This window comes from Vigna angularis, chromosome 1 (genome assembly GCF_016808095.1).
Source record: "Vigna angularis cultivar LongXiaoDou No.4 chromosome 1, ASM1680809v1, whole genome shotgun sequence".
Taxonomy (NCBI): domain Eukaryota; kingdom Viridiplantae; phylum Streptophyta; class Magnoliopsida; order Fabales; family Fabaceae; genus Vigna; species Vigna angularis.
Genome location: NC_068970.1, coordinates 12,369,276 through 12,383,599, shown reverse-complemented (window position 1 = coordinate 12,383,599; position 14,324 = coordinate 12,369,276). Strand labels below are relative to the sequence as shown.

The following is a 14,324-nucleotide window of genomic DNA, read 5'->3' as shown; positions in this document are numbered from 1 at the left end:
CTCTGTCATCCCTACTGTAGCTCCAATTGAAAAAATAAAAAATTTCTCTCAACCCTTTATCTTTCATCTTTCTCACTCCAATCTTTTCTCTGTCATCCCTACTGTAGCCCCAATTGAAAAAATCAAAAAACACTTGTCGTAAACAATCTTACAAAAAAATGATTTTATAATGAGTTTTCATCTTATAATTTTTGTCTTATCTAATTTTATCCAATTTTCACAAGCATAAAGAAATTGGTAATTGACCTCGAAAAAAATCAGAAATAATCGTTGTTAAACAATTTCTTACAAAAAATGATTTTATAATGAGTTTTTATTTTATAATGTTTGTCTTATCTAATTTTATCTAATTTTCACAAGCATAATGACATCAAAGAAAGAAATTGGTAATTGGCCTGGAAAAAATCACAACAGTCATTGTTAAACAATTTCTTACAAAAAATGACTTTATAATGAGTTTTCATTTTATAATTTTTGTCGTATATAATTTTATCTAATTTTCACAAGCATAATGACATCCAAAAGAATTGGTAATTGGCCTGGAGGGTTTTTTTAGAGATGATGATTCAACATATGCAGATGATGAAATTAGAGAGATTAGTGAAGATGGTGAAATTGAAGAGATCTTGAATAAACCTTTGCCTGAAAGTGAATATGTCAATGACTCAACTCTTTACAAAGGCAAATGTTTATGATTTTTTCAATTGGAACTACAGTAGAGATGACAGAGAAAAGGTTAGAGTGAGAGAGATGAAAAAGAAAGAATTGAGAGGAATGAGAGAGGTGAGTAAGGGTTTAGATTTTATTTTTAAGTTTTGAGAATGAAAATTACTAAAATACCCTTAACCTTAAAACTTAGAATCCATAGTATATAAGGATATTTTTGTCCACTAAAATCTGGTACACATTGCTAAAATGTACCAACTGAAAAACAGGCGTACGCGCGTTACCAAACCCATATATATATATATATATATATAACAAAGAGCAATCCTCCTTACCACCAGATAATAACATATCCTAAACCTTAAATCTTAACATATCTTAATCAGAGTAAAAATAATCTAATAGAATCGAAAGGATTATTGTAACAAAAAAGTTATTGATATTTAACCATTTTCTTATTTTAAACAAAGTTAAAATAATTAAAATTCAAAATTGATTCTCTAATAAAAAAACTATGTTCATTTCCTTTGAAAGAAAAAAATGAGAGGATGGACTAACTCTAAACTTCAACACAAAATCTGATGTAGAAATGGAGAAAATAGAGGAGTAAGAGAAGTAAAGATAAGAACAGAAAAAGCTGTGGAAAGTTCGTCAGTTTACTAACTCCATTGAGCTCGGTCACTCACATTTCCAATTACGCTAAAATTTGTGCAGACAGAGACACGCAACAAGATGTCCATCGCAATTCCCAACCGTCAATTGTTCATAGACGGTGACTGGAAAGTCCCTGCCCTCGGCAAACGGATTCCCATCATCAACCCTTCCACACAACAGATCATCGGTTATTTTTCTCTCTCCGCCGTCTCATCAGATCTCATTTTCAATCTCATTCACCCACACTTTCCTTCTCGATGCAGGGGATATCCCAGCCGCTACTAAGGAAGATGTCGACGCCGCCGTCGCCGCCGCCAAAGCCGCCCTTTCCCGCAACAAAGGCGCCGATTGGGCCTCCGCTTCCGGCGCTGTTCGGGCCCGCTATCTCCGTGCCATCGCTGTCAAGGTTCTTACTTCAGTCGCTTCTGTTTTCTCTCTTCTATTTATCTATTTTCTTATTTCCATTATCTCCTGCAGGTCACCGAGAAAAAACCCGAGCTCGCAAAACTAGAAGCCATCGATTGTGGAAAACCGCTGGATGAAGCTGCCTGGGACATCGTAACCTCACATCCCTAAATTGAAAAATAAAATTAATAAAAAGATAATTAAACTTGAATCATCGAGCATGGTTGTTTGTTTTTGTGTAGGACGATGTTGCTGGTTGCTTTGAGTTCTACGCTGATCTGGCTGAAAAATTGGACTCCAAGCAAAAGGCTCCGGTGTCTCTTCCCATGGACACATTCAAGAGTTACGTTCTTAAGGAGCCAATTGGGGTTGTAGGATTAATAACTCCCTGGTACTACCTTTTTCCATCTTTTTTCACCCGCTTTGATCAATGCTGGTCCTATATATAATTGATGATTATTGAGTGTTGTTGTTTTAGGAATTATCCTATGTTGATGGCTACGTGGAAGGTTGCTCCTGCTCTGGCAGCGGGTTGTGCTGCAATATTGAAGCCCTCTGAGTTGGCATCTGTGTGTGTATTGTTCTTGTTGATTGTTGCAGCTTGCTTCTTTGTTTTGTTGGTTCATTCTCATGCCGTGTTATGTTCAATTTTAGGACCTGCTTGGAGCTAGGTGAGATTTGCAAAGAAGTGGGGCTTCCTCCTGGTGTGTTGAACATTCTCACTGGATTAGGACCTGAAGCTGGTGCTCCATTAGCAGTCCATCCTGATGTCGACAAGGTTCAACTCCCTTCAATTTTTAAAACAATTGAAGTTCTATTCTACGGGGTTGTAGCTAGTTTTCTGTCTTGCATATTTGCATGTATTGTTAATGCAATGTATTGAGTTTGCAAAGCTTGTGTTACATCATGACCATAACTTCTTGGACAGATTGCCTTTACTGGAAGCTCTGCAACGGGGAGCAAGATTATGACGGCCGCAGCCCAGCTGGTCAAGGTATTTTTTAAGCAATTGTGTTTTTAACACCTTGTTTGGTAGAAGGAGAAAAAATAGAGGAAGTTAGTGGATCACAGAAGAAAAGAGTAATAAGTTACAAATAAATTGGAAATAATTGTATTTTTTTTCAAGGTTAAAGAAGAATGGAGTTGAAATATAAAAAGAAAAAAAAAATTGCATAAGAGTAGAAATTAATAATGATTTATTTTAGAACTAATAAATATGTATAATAGATTATATATCAGTTGTAACGGTTTATTTGGACTGTGAAATACAACTATAATTGATTGTGTAATAATCCATAATTTATTATCGTAAGTTCTGCCCCTTATAATATTCATTTTTTCTCTGTTCGCATATACATTTCTATGCTACGAAACTGCATACCTGAACCCTTTCCTCCCTTCATGTTTTAATTGTGTTTTCTTAGTGCATGAATCTTTGTCACGTCAAATTTTTGGTTTATTCATGAATCACTGTAATATCAAATTTATGGTTTCTTGGCAGCCTGTTTCACTAGAGCTTGGTGGAAAAAGTCCAATCGTTGTCTTTGAGGATGTTGACCTTGACAAGGGTAAGTGATTTTCTTGAGTATAGCAATTTAGTTATGAACAGCACGTGTTTACTTGCATCATGGAATCACATTCCCTTAATAAATACCGAGTGAGAATGAGTAATTTTTTTTAATCAATTACCTGTTACGTGATTTGGATCCTTTTTCCGTAATTTAAAAAGCTGCTGAATGGACCATCTTTGGCTGCTTCTGGACAAATGGTCAGATATGCAGTGCAACTTCCCGCCTTATTGTACATGTAAGTTTACTGGATAGATCCTGCTCCTTCCTCAACACACAGATATCTTAAAAAACAAGTATATGCAACTTCTTTTTTTTCTTTTTCTTTGTGGACGTATATGGGAGTGATCATATTAACTTCAATTGGCTTGAATTTTTTTTAAACCACTTGGTAGAAATTATTTTGACATTTATCTGCCAAAACTGATAAGCAAAGATACTATCGTTGTTTCAGGAAAGTATAGCAACAGAGTTTTTGAATAGGATTGTGAAATGGATAAAAAACATCAAAATTTCTGATCCCTTGGAAGAAGGTTGCAGACTGGGCCCTGTTGTTAGTGAGGGACAGGTAACTTGCCGATTCTTATTCTTTATATGTTATAATGTTTACACTTACACCTTACTCTCTTTCAAGTAAAGGACGGGTATGCTTTGGTATGTTCAAATGCAAATATCTTATTTAGTAGTCAAAATGAAAATGTAATGGTAATATGATTAATCATTAATTATGAAATTTTGATCAGATTGAATGTTTTAATATCAATAAGTTTTACTTTGGTAGTCAAAGACCCAGCACAATTTCCTTCTTTATCTTGGTTTGGGACTGGCTGTGAGATCATAGATGGAGTTATGGTCAAGCTAAGCGTATACAAAAGCTTCCATAGAAGAATTATTGGTTATCTGGCTGTATATATCATGAGAGGGAGTCAGGGAAGAAGGAACCTTCTCCTGGTCGATGTATATGTTTCCATGCTTTACCTTTCTTTCTGGTTTTGCAACTTAAAATGTCTTATTGATATAAGCACACTTTTCTTCAAGAAGGCTATGTGATATCTAATACTTGTATTATATATGGTTCAGTATGAAAAAGTATTGAAGTTTATCTCAAATGCTAAGAGTGAGGGTGCAACCATTTTGACTGGTGGGTCTCGCCCTGAGGTATGATTATACTTTCTTTGAAGGTATGTTTTGGCTACGTGCTTCTGCGAGTCTTGAGGACTGGGTATTTTTTCTCATTCAATGGCAGCATCTAAACAAAGGATTCTTCGTTGAACCGACTGTCATAACTGATGTGACTACCTCTATGCAAATTTGGAGAGAAGAAGTATTTGGACCTGTTCTCTGTGTAAAAACATTTAGCACTGAGGAAGAAGCTATTGATCTAGCAAATGATACTGTGTGAGTTGGTGGTTTTCTGTGCACTGACTTTAACTTCGTCTTTAAACTTATAGTTCTCTTCATTTGTGTCGTTATATCCGAGATACTTTGACTTTCCACAGATATGGCTTAGGTTCTGCTGTAATATCAAATGATTTAGAAAGATGTGAGCGCATTACTAAGGTGAGACTGGTCCTAGGTTATCATGGAAAACAACATATTAATTGGACCGTTTCTGCTGCTTAATAGATCATCTTTCTTCAATGCAGGCTTTTAAGGCTGGAATTGTGTGGATTAATTGCTCTCAACCATGCTTCACTCAAGCCCCATGGGGAGGCGTTAAACGCAGCGGCTTTGGTCGTGAATTAGGAGAATGGTATGGTCTTTATTTACTAAATTAACAAATGCAAGTAACCGCAAATGCCTTCTTATTTTATGAACACATTGTCCAACATGCAAAAAAAAGAAAACCCACACTTATAAGTTGAAGTCAATAGGCTGTTGAATGCTCTAGCACCACTCATCTTTGTAGCACAAACATTACAACACATAATCACCAAAACATCATTAATAATCTACAAAATGTAGACATAACGACAGTATGTATATATACATACATATACACACACAAACACACGTATGTATGTGTGTGTATTGAACATCATTGAGTTATTTAAATTGACTATCAAGATCTATATAATCAAAATCATCTTTATAAAAGTCAGTTAAGTATAACAATCTAAACATATTGTCACCTAATACAAAATTGAATTTAATTCATCTATCTAAAATCCAAAAAGTGAAAAGAGATCTATTTAATTGAGACATTTTACTTCCTTCCATCATCCTCATTGAAAAGACATTCTAGCCGAGAATCATCGAATGACAAATTAACATTTTCAAAGAATTAGACATTATGTGAAGAGAAGATACAAGAATAAATAAAAACGTTCTTAGTAATACATATATAATTTAGCTATTCCTGATTATATAGAATTTGATCTTTGTTTCTATAATTATATTCGAAACGTACACAGTAATTCCTGAGTTTCTAACTTATAAAAATAATCACTGTCTGTCTTTATTAAGGATGTCGGATTTAAAAAAGGTTTTTTAAATCAGACACTTCAACAAAATATCTGATTCATGTCGTACGTATGTTGTACGTGTTTTAGTGTCCTATACTTGTCGGACACTGGAACACACCCTTGAAGAGGAGTGTCCAAGCTTCATAGCTAACTCATCTTTTGACAGCATGTTGACCATCAACTCTGTACAGCCAAATTCAATCGAAAGCTCAATACAGATGTATAACAGTTGTGGCTCTGGTGCATCCTTTGCATGGTCTAATTGGAGCAATTTTAAACCATAGGAGATTGTGATGTGTTAACACATTGAAATCAATAATCTTAATAAAAAGTCTCCTTGTACATAATGAACATGTAATGAACATGAATAAAAATGCAATACTAGTTTCCTTTTTAGTGGCTTGCCTAATTTGGCTTGTTCCCTTGGTCTGAAGCTAGCTTAAAAATGAGTCGGGTTGCGGAGGCAATATACTTGACTCTTGTATGATTGCAAAAGAGAAAACAAGACTTCACCTCAATCATTTTTAGATACGGAGTGGAAGATAAAGCTTTTTAGTTTTATTTAAGATTGGGAGTAATTTTTTTATTAACATTTTCAGGGGACTTGATAATTACTTAAGTGTGAAGCAAGTGACTAAGTACATCTCTGATGAACCGTGGGGCTGGTACCACTCTCCTTCAAAGATGTGACACTTATCTAACAGCTGAGATGTAATAAGGTGTGGGTAAACACCAAATTACGGTAGGATCTCAATGTTGAGAAGACATTATGTCAATGTATAACAACATAACTGGTTTCTAGATTTATGATGGTAGTGGTTCTAATTTCATTTGGTTATGTTGGCCCATCATCATGCATCTAATTTCTAATCTCGTGGCAGATTTCTCTGAACTCTAGTTCACCCGGACTGAAGTATCATTCCTACTTTTTTCATGACGGGGTGGATAGTGCAATCATATTCAAGGTGGTGACATTTCTTAAGTAAAGCTTGAAAGTAATAATAGTTGCATTTATAGAAAAATAAAGAAAAACTACTACCATCATGGAGGTTGTTGACAATATTATAAATGTTTGTTTGGTTTAGAGAATGGTTTTAATGTGAAATTAATATCTTGAACAATTTTATTGTTGAAGCTATTTTTGAACAATTTGTGCAATTAAGCCTTAATTTTTATCGCCTAAAGGTTAAAGCTCAAAGTATATAATTACTGAGTGTTTGTACATTTGATTAATAAACTTAACAGTTATACGATAGTATAATATAATTTATAAATACCACCTTTCTCTGTTTTTCTATTTGTCTCTCTTATGTGTAAAATAACTTAAACAAAGATGTTATATAAAGTGAATTGCACTTTTACACTTTAAAGGTAATGAAATACAAAGATCAAGAGTACATCTATAAATGAGTGGTTGGCTACGTGTATTTTCTTTTTTTGAATGAATTTAAAATGTTTCTATATGCCAAGTGAATCAGAGGCGCATGTGGAAACTATGACTTAGGATAATACGCCATTGCACCAAACTGCATTGTTGATTTTGAGCATATTTTCCATTACTTTTTTGGACATTGGCGCAGATCATCTCTAGTATGTTATTTAAAGATGATAAAATGTATTCATCTATGTCAGCGAACTGAAATCCAATCCATTCAGATCGTCTCCTCAAGTTTCTTTAAACAGTTATTTATAGATGATAAAAATTTATTCGTCTGTGTGATTCAATCCGCTCTGAAGTCCAATCCATTCGATTTCTTAAAATAAAGAAAGCACTTTAAGAAATTACACTTTCTTTTTTATACATATATGTTAACTTTCTTGGTTGTGGTTAAAAATATTTACCATTTTTAAGTTTGTTTATCAATTTAATTATTTGTTAAATTAAATATTCTATTTTAAATAAAATAAAAATGGATGGTAAGATACATAAGGGATAGTAATACTCCTATCTAATTAAGGAAAAAAAATACTTGACAGTTATTCATCTCCTTTATACTTTTTTTTATTCAATAAAATATTATACTATAACCAAGTAAACTAATATTTTGTACTCTTTTTGCTATATGAAAGTTATTTAATTTTTTTTATTCAACAATGTTATGCACATGTGGATAATTGATTTAGATATGATACTAATTGTTATTTAATATCTATTATTTGTCTCTGTATGTTTAAGTACTTTTTTGGGGGATACTGTTTTTGTGGAATACATAATCATGATTCCATGAAAGATTGAATAGTTTTCTCTAATAATATAGGGATTCTTATTGAACATATATATGAAGGAGATTATTAACATTCTGCTTCACATTACAGAAAGAAAAGAGAAGGGAGAAAACGAAAATTGAGAGAGAAGACCAAAAACAAAATGCGTATGGAAAACTGTACAACAAACTATAACAGAATATGTATAACAAATTTTAAAATGTGGACTTGAGCTATGCTTTTTCCTCTTTCTAATAGAGATTCTATTTGGTGTAAGAATGTTAAAGTGACAAAATTCAGTAAAATTCTTATTAGTTTTGGATATTTATGTATTTAAATTCTTTTAAATTTCAATCATAATTTCCGCATAATAGCATACATTTTCACAGCACCAAATTCACATAAAGTGGATTCTTCTCTCAACAGAGATTCCCAAGCATAAAAGTACCTTAAATCACAAATCAACATCTCTTACAAATTGTCTAAAATTTTTAAAATAAAACTACAACTTTCACATAACTTCAAAAATTACGATCTTAGACTCAAGTTAAAAATAATTGACTTAAAAAGACAATGCAAAAATAATCAACTAGATACCATAAAAAAAAGTTATGGAACAAAGCTGCAAAGTTCAAATCTAACCGAATTCAATTTTACACTTATTTAAGATAGATAGATGCATTTAGGATTGGTAAAAAATTTAGACTTCCACAAAGTAAGCTTACTCAACTAACACCAAAATTAATAAATCTTATTCAGGAGATATAAAATTAAATTTAGAAAATTCATCAAATCCAAAGCCGAGACTCTTTTATTCTCTATTTTTTGGTTATATGGAGATCCTACTACCATAGCATTCATGTGTTCTTTTTTCCTCTTGTGTTTTATTTTGATTGTTTTCCTACCTCTTTAGCTTCCAACTTGTCAACCTTTAAGAGTTTTTAAAACTATTCCATTTTTTATTCCTTCATTAAACTTGATGTCAGTTTTAAATACACTCTTATTTTCTCACACCTCACATATTTTATACAATAACAAAGTGAAAATTAGTCTAACACGAGGTCGACCTTTAGACATAAATTTACTACCACACAATCCCCTAACTTTTAGCCTAAAAAACTAAAAAAAACTATCAAATGTGTGAAAAAATCACTTCTTCACCAATCGATATTGGGCCTAATAATGTGATCAACATTTGGCCTACCACCACACAATTCCTAACCTAAAAGACTAAAAGGTTAAAAAACAAATGTATTATCAGAAACAAACTCTTTCCACTTAAAGAATTCAAAACATCACTCTACTATCCTAAAGCACACATCAATGCTTTATAATAAAGTTATAATATTAACCTTGTTTGTCTTTTTAACAAGTGAGAAATTTTTCCATTACTCGTTCTACAAGTAAGAGATCCATATAATTGCTTACTTGCATTTTACTAATAAGTGATTAGAATTTTTTCCCTACTAACAATTTACGAAGTAGAAGATTAGTAAAATTGCTTACTTCCATTTAACAAGCAAGGGATCAACCTTTAAAAACCTTTAAAACTACTTGTTCCTCTTTTATTCCTTCATTAAACTCGCTATCAACCTTAAATAAACTCTTTCATTCTTTGACTCCTCACATCTTTTATCACAACCTCAAACCAAAAATCATCCTAATAACCAACGCAAGGTGATCCTTTAAACTTATCAATTAATATTGGATCTACCACCACAAAACCCTTATACTTTGGTCTAAAAAGAATGTAAAATGTGAAAAAATCATTCCTTCATCAATGGATATTGATCCTAAAAATGTGATCAGCATTTGAGCCACCACCATAGATATATAAGAAATCGAAAGTAATTTGTTCCTTTGGTACATCCTCCGTAACTCTTAACTATATTGAACAACTCGTAAAATTTATTTTGATTAAATTAGCAGACTCGGTACAAGAAATACAAGATCGCACTAGATCTCCCGCTCAAATACATAAAAGGTAGAAACTATACAAGAAACAAATGTGCAAGAACTGCCTAAGCTGATGTTGGTCACGCACCCCGTTGAAAAAGCCGTAAAGGGAAGCTTTGCGGGCGCATCAAGGAAAAAAGTAATGCGAAAATTTGTAATTGATTTGTTCTTGGGAGGAAAGTTACAAAATTTTTAATGGTCTTTTTGCAGCAATCTCAGAGTACCACGATTTCCATGCCTCCATGTAATGGGAAAAGAGATCTCTCAAAGCTGAATCAAAAGCAAAACGGACATCAAATTAGTTGGCTTTCAATCAACATGTCAATAATCAAGCTACTGGACTATAGAAGTGAGTTAAATGAGACTTGGAACATCTGCAACACGAATGGTTACAGGGTTGTAAGTTTACAGCCAACTTTTACACAAAAGACAACAGATTGGAGGAAATAGCGTTTTATATCATTAAAGAATGGCTGTAAAAATATGCACACAACTCTGCCTTCCTCTCAGCATGCGAATAACAATTTTATAGAGCTTTGAAAACCACAGGAAGGAGGTGCGTTGATGGTTTGAATGAGGATCTTGCGTTGCATCAACAGATGGAAAGGGATATGCTAGCAATTGTAACGATATTGGGCGCACTATTGGCTGGATGGTGATTTTTAGAGACATGTTCTGATGATGGAGAACAAGTTTATCTTGATGGGACACGAAATTGAGTTTATAACTGATGTGCCGATGAGAATCTTGAGTTGCATATACGAGTAAAAGGATTCTCCCCGTAAGGGAGTAGTGAACAGTGTGCAGGTGAAAGATGAGCTAAAGAATGAATGTCGAAACAATAAATATAAAAAAAAATACCAATAAATATGTCAAATAGAACAGTTCACCTATCTAATAGATTGAAGATAGAAAGTGTACTTGTCCAATCTATACCAATTTTTTTCCAGACTATATTTTCGCTCTCTAATCCATTGTTCTATCAACTCAAACCAAAATAGCCTCTCTTTTTTATTTATTTTATAAAACTTCTATAACAAATAACAATATCAAATCAAATAAACTCGATACTTTTGAACCGATTTTTTTTAAGCTCGACTTCATACGAACCAAATCAAATTCATTTAAAATAAGACTTTTTAAGTCCAACCCAATATTAAACAAAACATATTGAAAAAAAGTAAACATTTACTTAAAATCACATTAAATAGTACTTCAACGCAATTTTCAATAATTCAACGTAAATCCAAACAATAATATTTAAACAACGTTTTATGTTGGGGGAAATATGAAATATTGATTACCTTCGTTTTGATACTGAGGGCTATGTGTAGTTACTAGACCGTCCCAGTCATGCACCTGCTTTACATTATTATTCCCAGAGGCTCCAACTCCGGGCACGCACGCTGGAGCGAAAGGACCAAACTGATAGCTCTTCGAAGTTTGTTTTGTACCTTGTTTTAAATTGTTTTCATCTGCCTGATCCAGCCCTCTATCATTTTCAATTTTTAGCTTCTTGGGATTAGAATTCAAGTCTCCATTTGTGAATAGTTCCACCTTATTCCTCTCAAAGCTGATGTTTGTAATATCACTCCCAAACGCCCTTTTCCTAGACTCGTTCTGATTTGATTTGTGAAGTGACTCATTCCATGTCTTCCCTTCAGGACCCAACCACCTGAACGCTGGTTTTCTTGTATCTGACGTATGGGTCTGTCAATTTGTAAAATCATCGTAAGCTGAGGACTAGAATATGATTAGTTATGCAATTACGTTAAACAAATTAACACATACGAGGATATGTGAACCTCTCTCTCTATCATATTTTAAGACACTCAGCAACAAATTAATTAGAAATGAAAGAATGGCGAGTATCACCTTCTCAATAAGGTTCATAGAGGATAGCACATTTGCGATGTCATATAGGCGTCTAACTTTTGCTGCAAGGCCAAATCAGAGTGTAAGTGAAAAAATGCTGGAAATTTTTATCTTAGCCAAGGAATAAAGGACAAATAACAGTAAGCATGGCTTAACAATGTGCTTAATACACATTAAAATACAGTATAAGGAGGAGAACCAAAAAAGAGCCAATGGTTTATGCTATAACAAAAAAGTGAGCACTTATGCAATCCTTATTTACCATGGGTTGCTTCATGATATTATATTTTTCAAAGAATAAAACATACTCTTACTTCTCATTATTGAGGTGTTGTGAGCGTCTCCAAGCAACAATTTTGCAGCCTCGTCAAGGGAGATCAACTCAACCTGTAAAGTAGGGTCAAAATTGTCAATCTTGACCTACCACGCTACACAGCTAAGACAAATATATATCAAATCAGACGTCCAAAAAACTCGTGGCAACCCTCACATTAGAGCACACGAAGAGCTTGACAAAATTCTGGGTCAGCAGAGCCAAAGATTTTTCCCTTCGATTTTCTGCAAAAACAGTGTGGAAACATCAAACATTGTGCAAGAAAATTTTCAAAAAGTTTTGCTTTCTGGTGCTTATGAAAATTCACAACAATAACAGAGGCAACAACCTCTTAAATCTCTAAACTGATCCACAATGAAAAAGAAAAAAAAAAGTTAAAAATAATGTTGTATTTTAAAAAATATATAAAATTAATAAAAAATAATAATAATCATACTTAGAAAATAAGAAGAAGAAACAAACACGCATAACCTTAATCAGAGTTTGAGGATATATGTTATCACTAGTTTGAGGGTATACAGCAAGGCATTTCCACGTCCAAAAACAAAAGTTTAGTTTTGTTTGTTTTGATCTAATTACCATTTTTTAGTGATCTGGGTTGAGTAGATTTAGGGTTCAACTTGTCGTTTTGACTTCCAGTTGCGGCATTGGACTGTGTTTCTTCGTCATCTTCGTCGTCAGAAACCTACGAGACACAGTCATTAATCTAAAAAAAAAGATATATTTAACTAAAAAAAAAAGGAAACCGAGATGAGGTTTTTGGGAAAAACTCACTTTATACATGTCGTCGTTGGTGGACCCGCGCAAGGAACTGGAGTTCTCCCTCAGCCCATCCTCCTATGAAACCATGGTGAGCTAACAATTAACACCTAAATATTAAACTTGAAAATCACAAGCTGACAGAGATTATAATTACTTTTAGCTCCCGAAGGGTAAGAGGAATTGCAGCAAAACCTTTCCAGGTATACTGATTTTTTGCTTTCCTCGAGAGAACCTAAAACATGCACGGATCGGAATGAATAACATGAGATGAAACAGTGAAAAAAAAAGTGCAACATGAGAAAATAGGAAAAAATATACAGACCCCAATGCTTTCGAGAACATTAACAATGTCATAGATCCGTCTTCTCTCTACTCCTGCAGAGAATCAAGGATTAGATTCAAAACGAGAAGAAAGATAGGAAGATAATAGATGATTAAATACCTAAACGAGTGGCAGCGTCATCAAGGCCAATTAAGTGCACTGTGTCTCGGTTATAGAGACTCAAGAAACTGACAGAAAAAAAAAACAAAAATTAGCCATTGAATTGAATGGAAGGAATGGAAAAGAAAGAAAAGAAGAAGAAGTACTTGGTACACAAAAGTCCTAAGGACTTCTGTTTTCTGTTGTAAGTGTAGTGTTTGGAAGAGATGGGATCTGAAGAAGTCATTGAAGTGTTGCAGAAAAGAAGGAAGAGGGAGATGGGAGCGTTAAATAAGAGGGAGAGAGAGAGAGGAAAAGAAGGGTGTCTGTTGGCGGGGCAAAAATTTTGAAAATTAGATCTGAAGAGGGAGTGGGAGGGATGTTGTTTTGTTTTTTAAACAAAAACAAACAATTAAGCGGGAATTTCTTCTTCAACAACTGCAATTGATTGTCCCCAACCACGTCCTTCCCAGCAATCTTACTTAACTCTATCTTTTTTTTCTTTTTTTATTATTAAAAATATATGAATAATAAAAAATAATAATCAAATATCTGTTATTATTATTGTTACAAAAATCAAATTTATAATTTACTATATATGATTTTTATTGCAAATTATTGTACATTTATTTTTTATATAATAAAAATAAAAAATTTATTATTACTATATTTATGAAATTAAATATAAATAATTTCTATAATAGATTTATGTCTTTTTTATTATAAATCATTGTTTTAATTTAGAAAAATTAGTTATTTAAAAGGTAAAATTGATAAGATAATCATTTTAGTCTAAAAAAATACTCAAACAACAAAATTGATGAAATCTGTATAGATAATTGTTTTAATTTTAAAAAATGTTAAATTTTCGATTTACAGTGAAATTACAAATATAATTATTTTAGTTTCAAAATTAATTATTAAAATAATAAAATTAGAAAAATAAAATTATGAAGATCTTATTTTAAAGTATATCTATTAGTTCAAGAAGTTATTATTCAATTTAGTTTAAA

The 14,324-nt window shown here is 32.8% G+C and overlaps 2 protein-coding genes across 5 annotated transcripts; one reads left to right on the top strand and one right to left on the bottom strand.

Annotated features, from left to right (window-relative positions):
- The first annotated feature begins 1,219 nt into the window (after positions 1-1,219).
- On the top strand, positions 1,220-6,879 carry LOC108318717 (aminoaldehyde dehydrogenase 2, peroxisomal). 4 transcript variants are annotated; one of them, XR_001831716.2, is made up of 16 exons: positions 1,220-1,507; positions 1,584-1,726; positions 1,798-1,878; positions 1,968-2,116; positions 2,204-2,296; positions 2,380-2,503; positions 2,654-2,719; positions 3,227-3,293; positions 3,455-3,531; positions 3,748-3,861; positions 4,374-4,451; positions 4,540-4,691; positions 4,793-4,853; positions 4,940-5,046; positions 6,358-6,500; positions 6,640-6,879. XR_001831716.2 is itself a non-coding variant. In XM_017556443.2 (16 exons), the coding sequence occupies exons 1-15, from the start codon at positions 1,399-1,401 to the stop codon at positions 6,446-6,448; spliced, it is 1,512 nt and encodes a 503-aa protein (XP_017411932.1). In that variant the 5' UTR covers positions 1,220-1,398; the 3' UTR covers positions 6,449-6,477; positions 6,640-6,879. The 4 variants fall into 4 exon arrangements, 2 of the variants coding, with proteins under 2 accessions (XP_017411932.1, XP_017411931.1); XR_001831715.2 differs by having other exon boundaries at positions 6,358-6,535; XM_017556443.2 differs by having other exon boundaries at positions 6,358-6,477.
- A 2,974-nt stretch (positions 6,880-9,853) lies between these two features.
- LOC108318835 (E2F transcription factor-like E2FE) lies at positions 9,854-13,666 on the bottom strand. Its single transcript, XM_052880170.1, has 11 exons — positions 13,479-13,666; positions 13,333-13,400; positions 13,213-13,265; positions 13,045-13,122; positions 12,903-12,965; positions 12,708-12,813; positions 12,285-12,352; positions 12,109-12,181; positions 11,795-11,856; positions 11,224-11,629; positions 9,854-10,189 (listed from the first exon to the last, which is right to left on the bottom strand). The coding sequence occupies exons 1-11, from the start codon at positions 13,556-13,558 to the stop codon at positions 10,101-10,103; spliced, it is 1,146 nt and encodes a 381-aa protein (XP_052736130.1). The 5' UTR covers positions 13,559-13,666; the 3' UTR covers positions 9,854-10,100.
- Between the last annotated feature and the right edge of the window lie 658 nt (positions 13,667-14,324).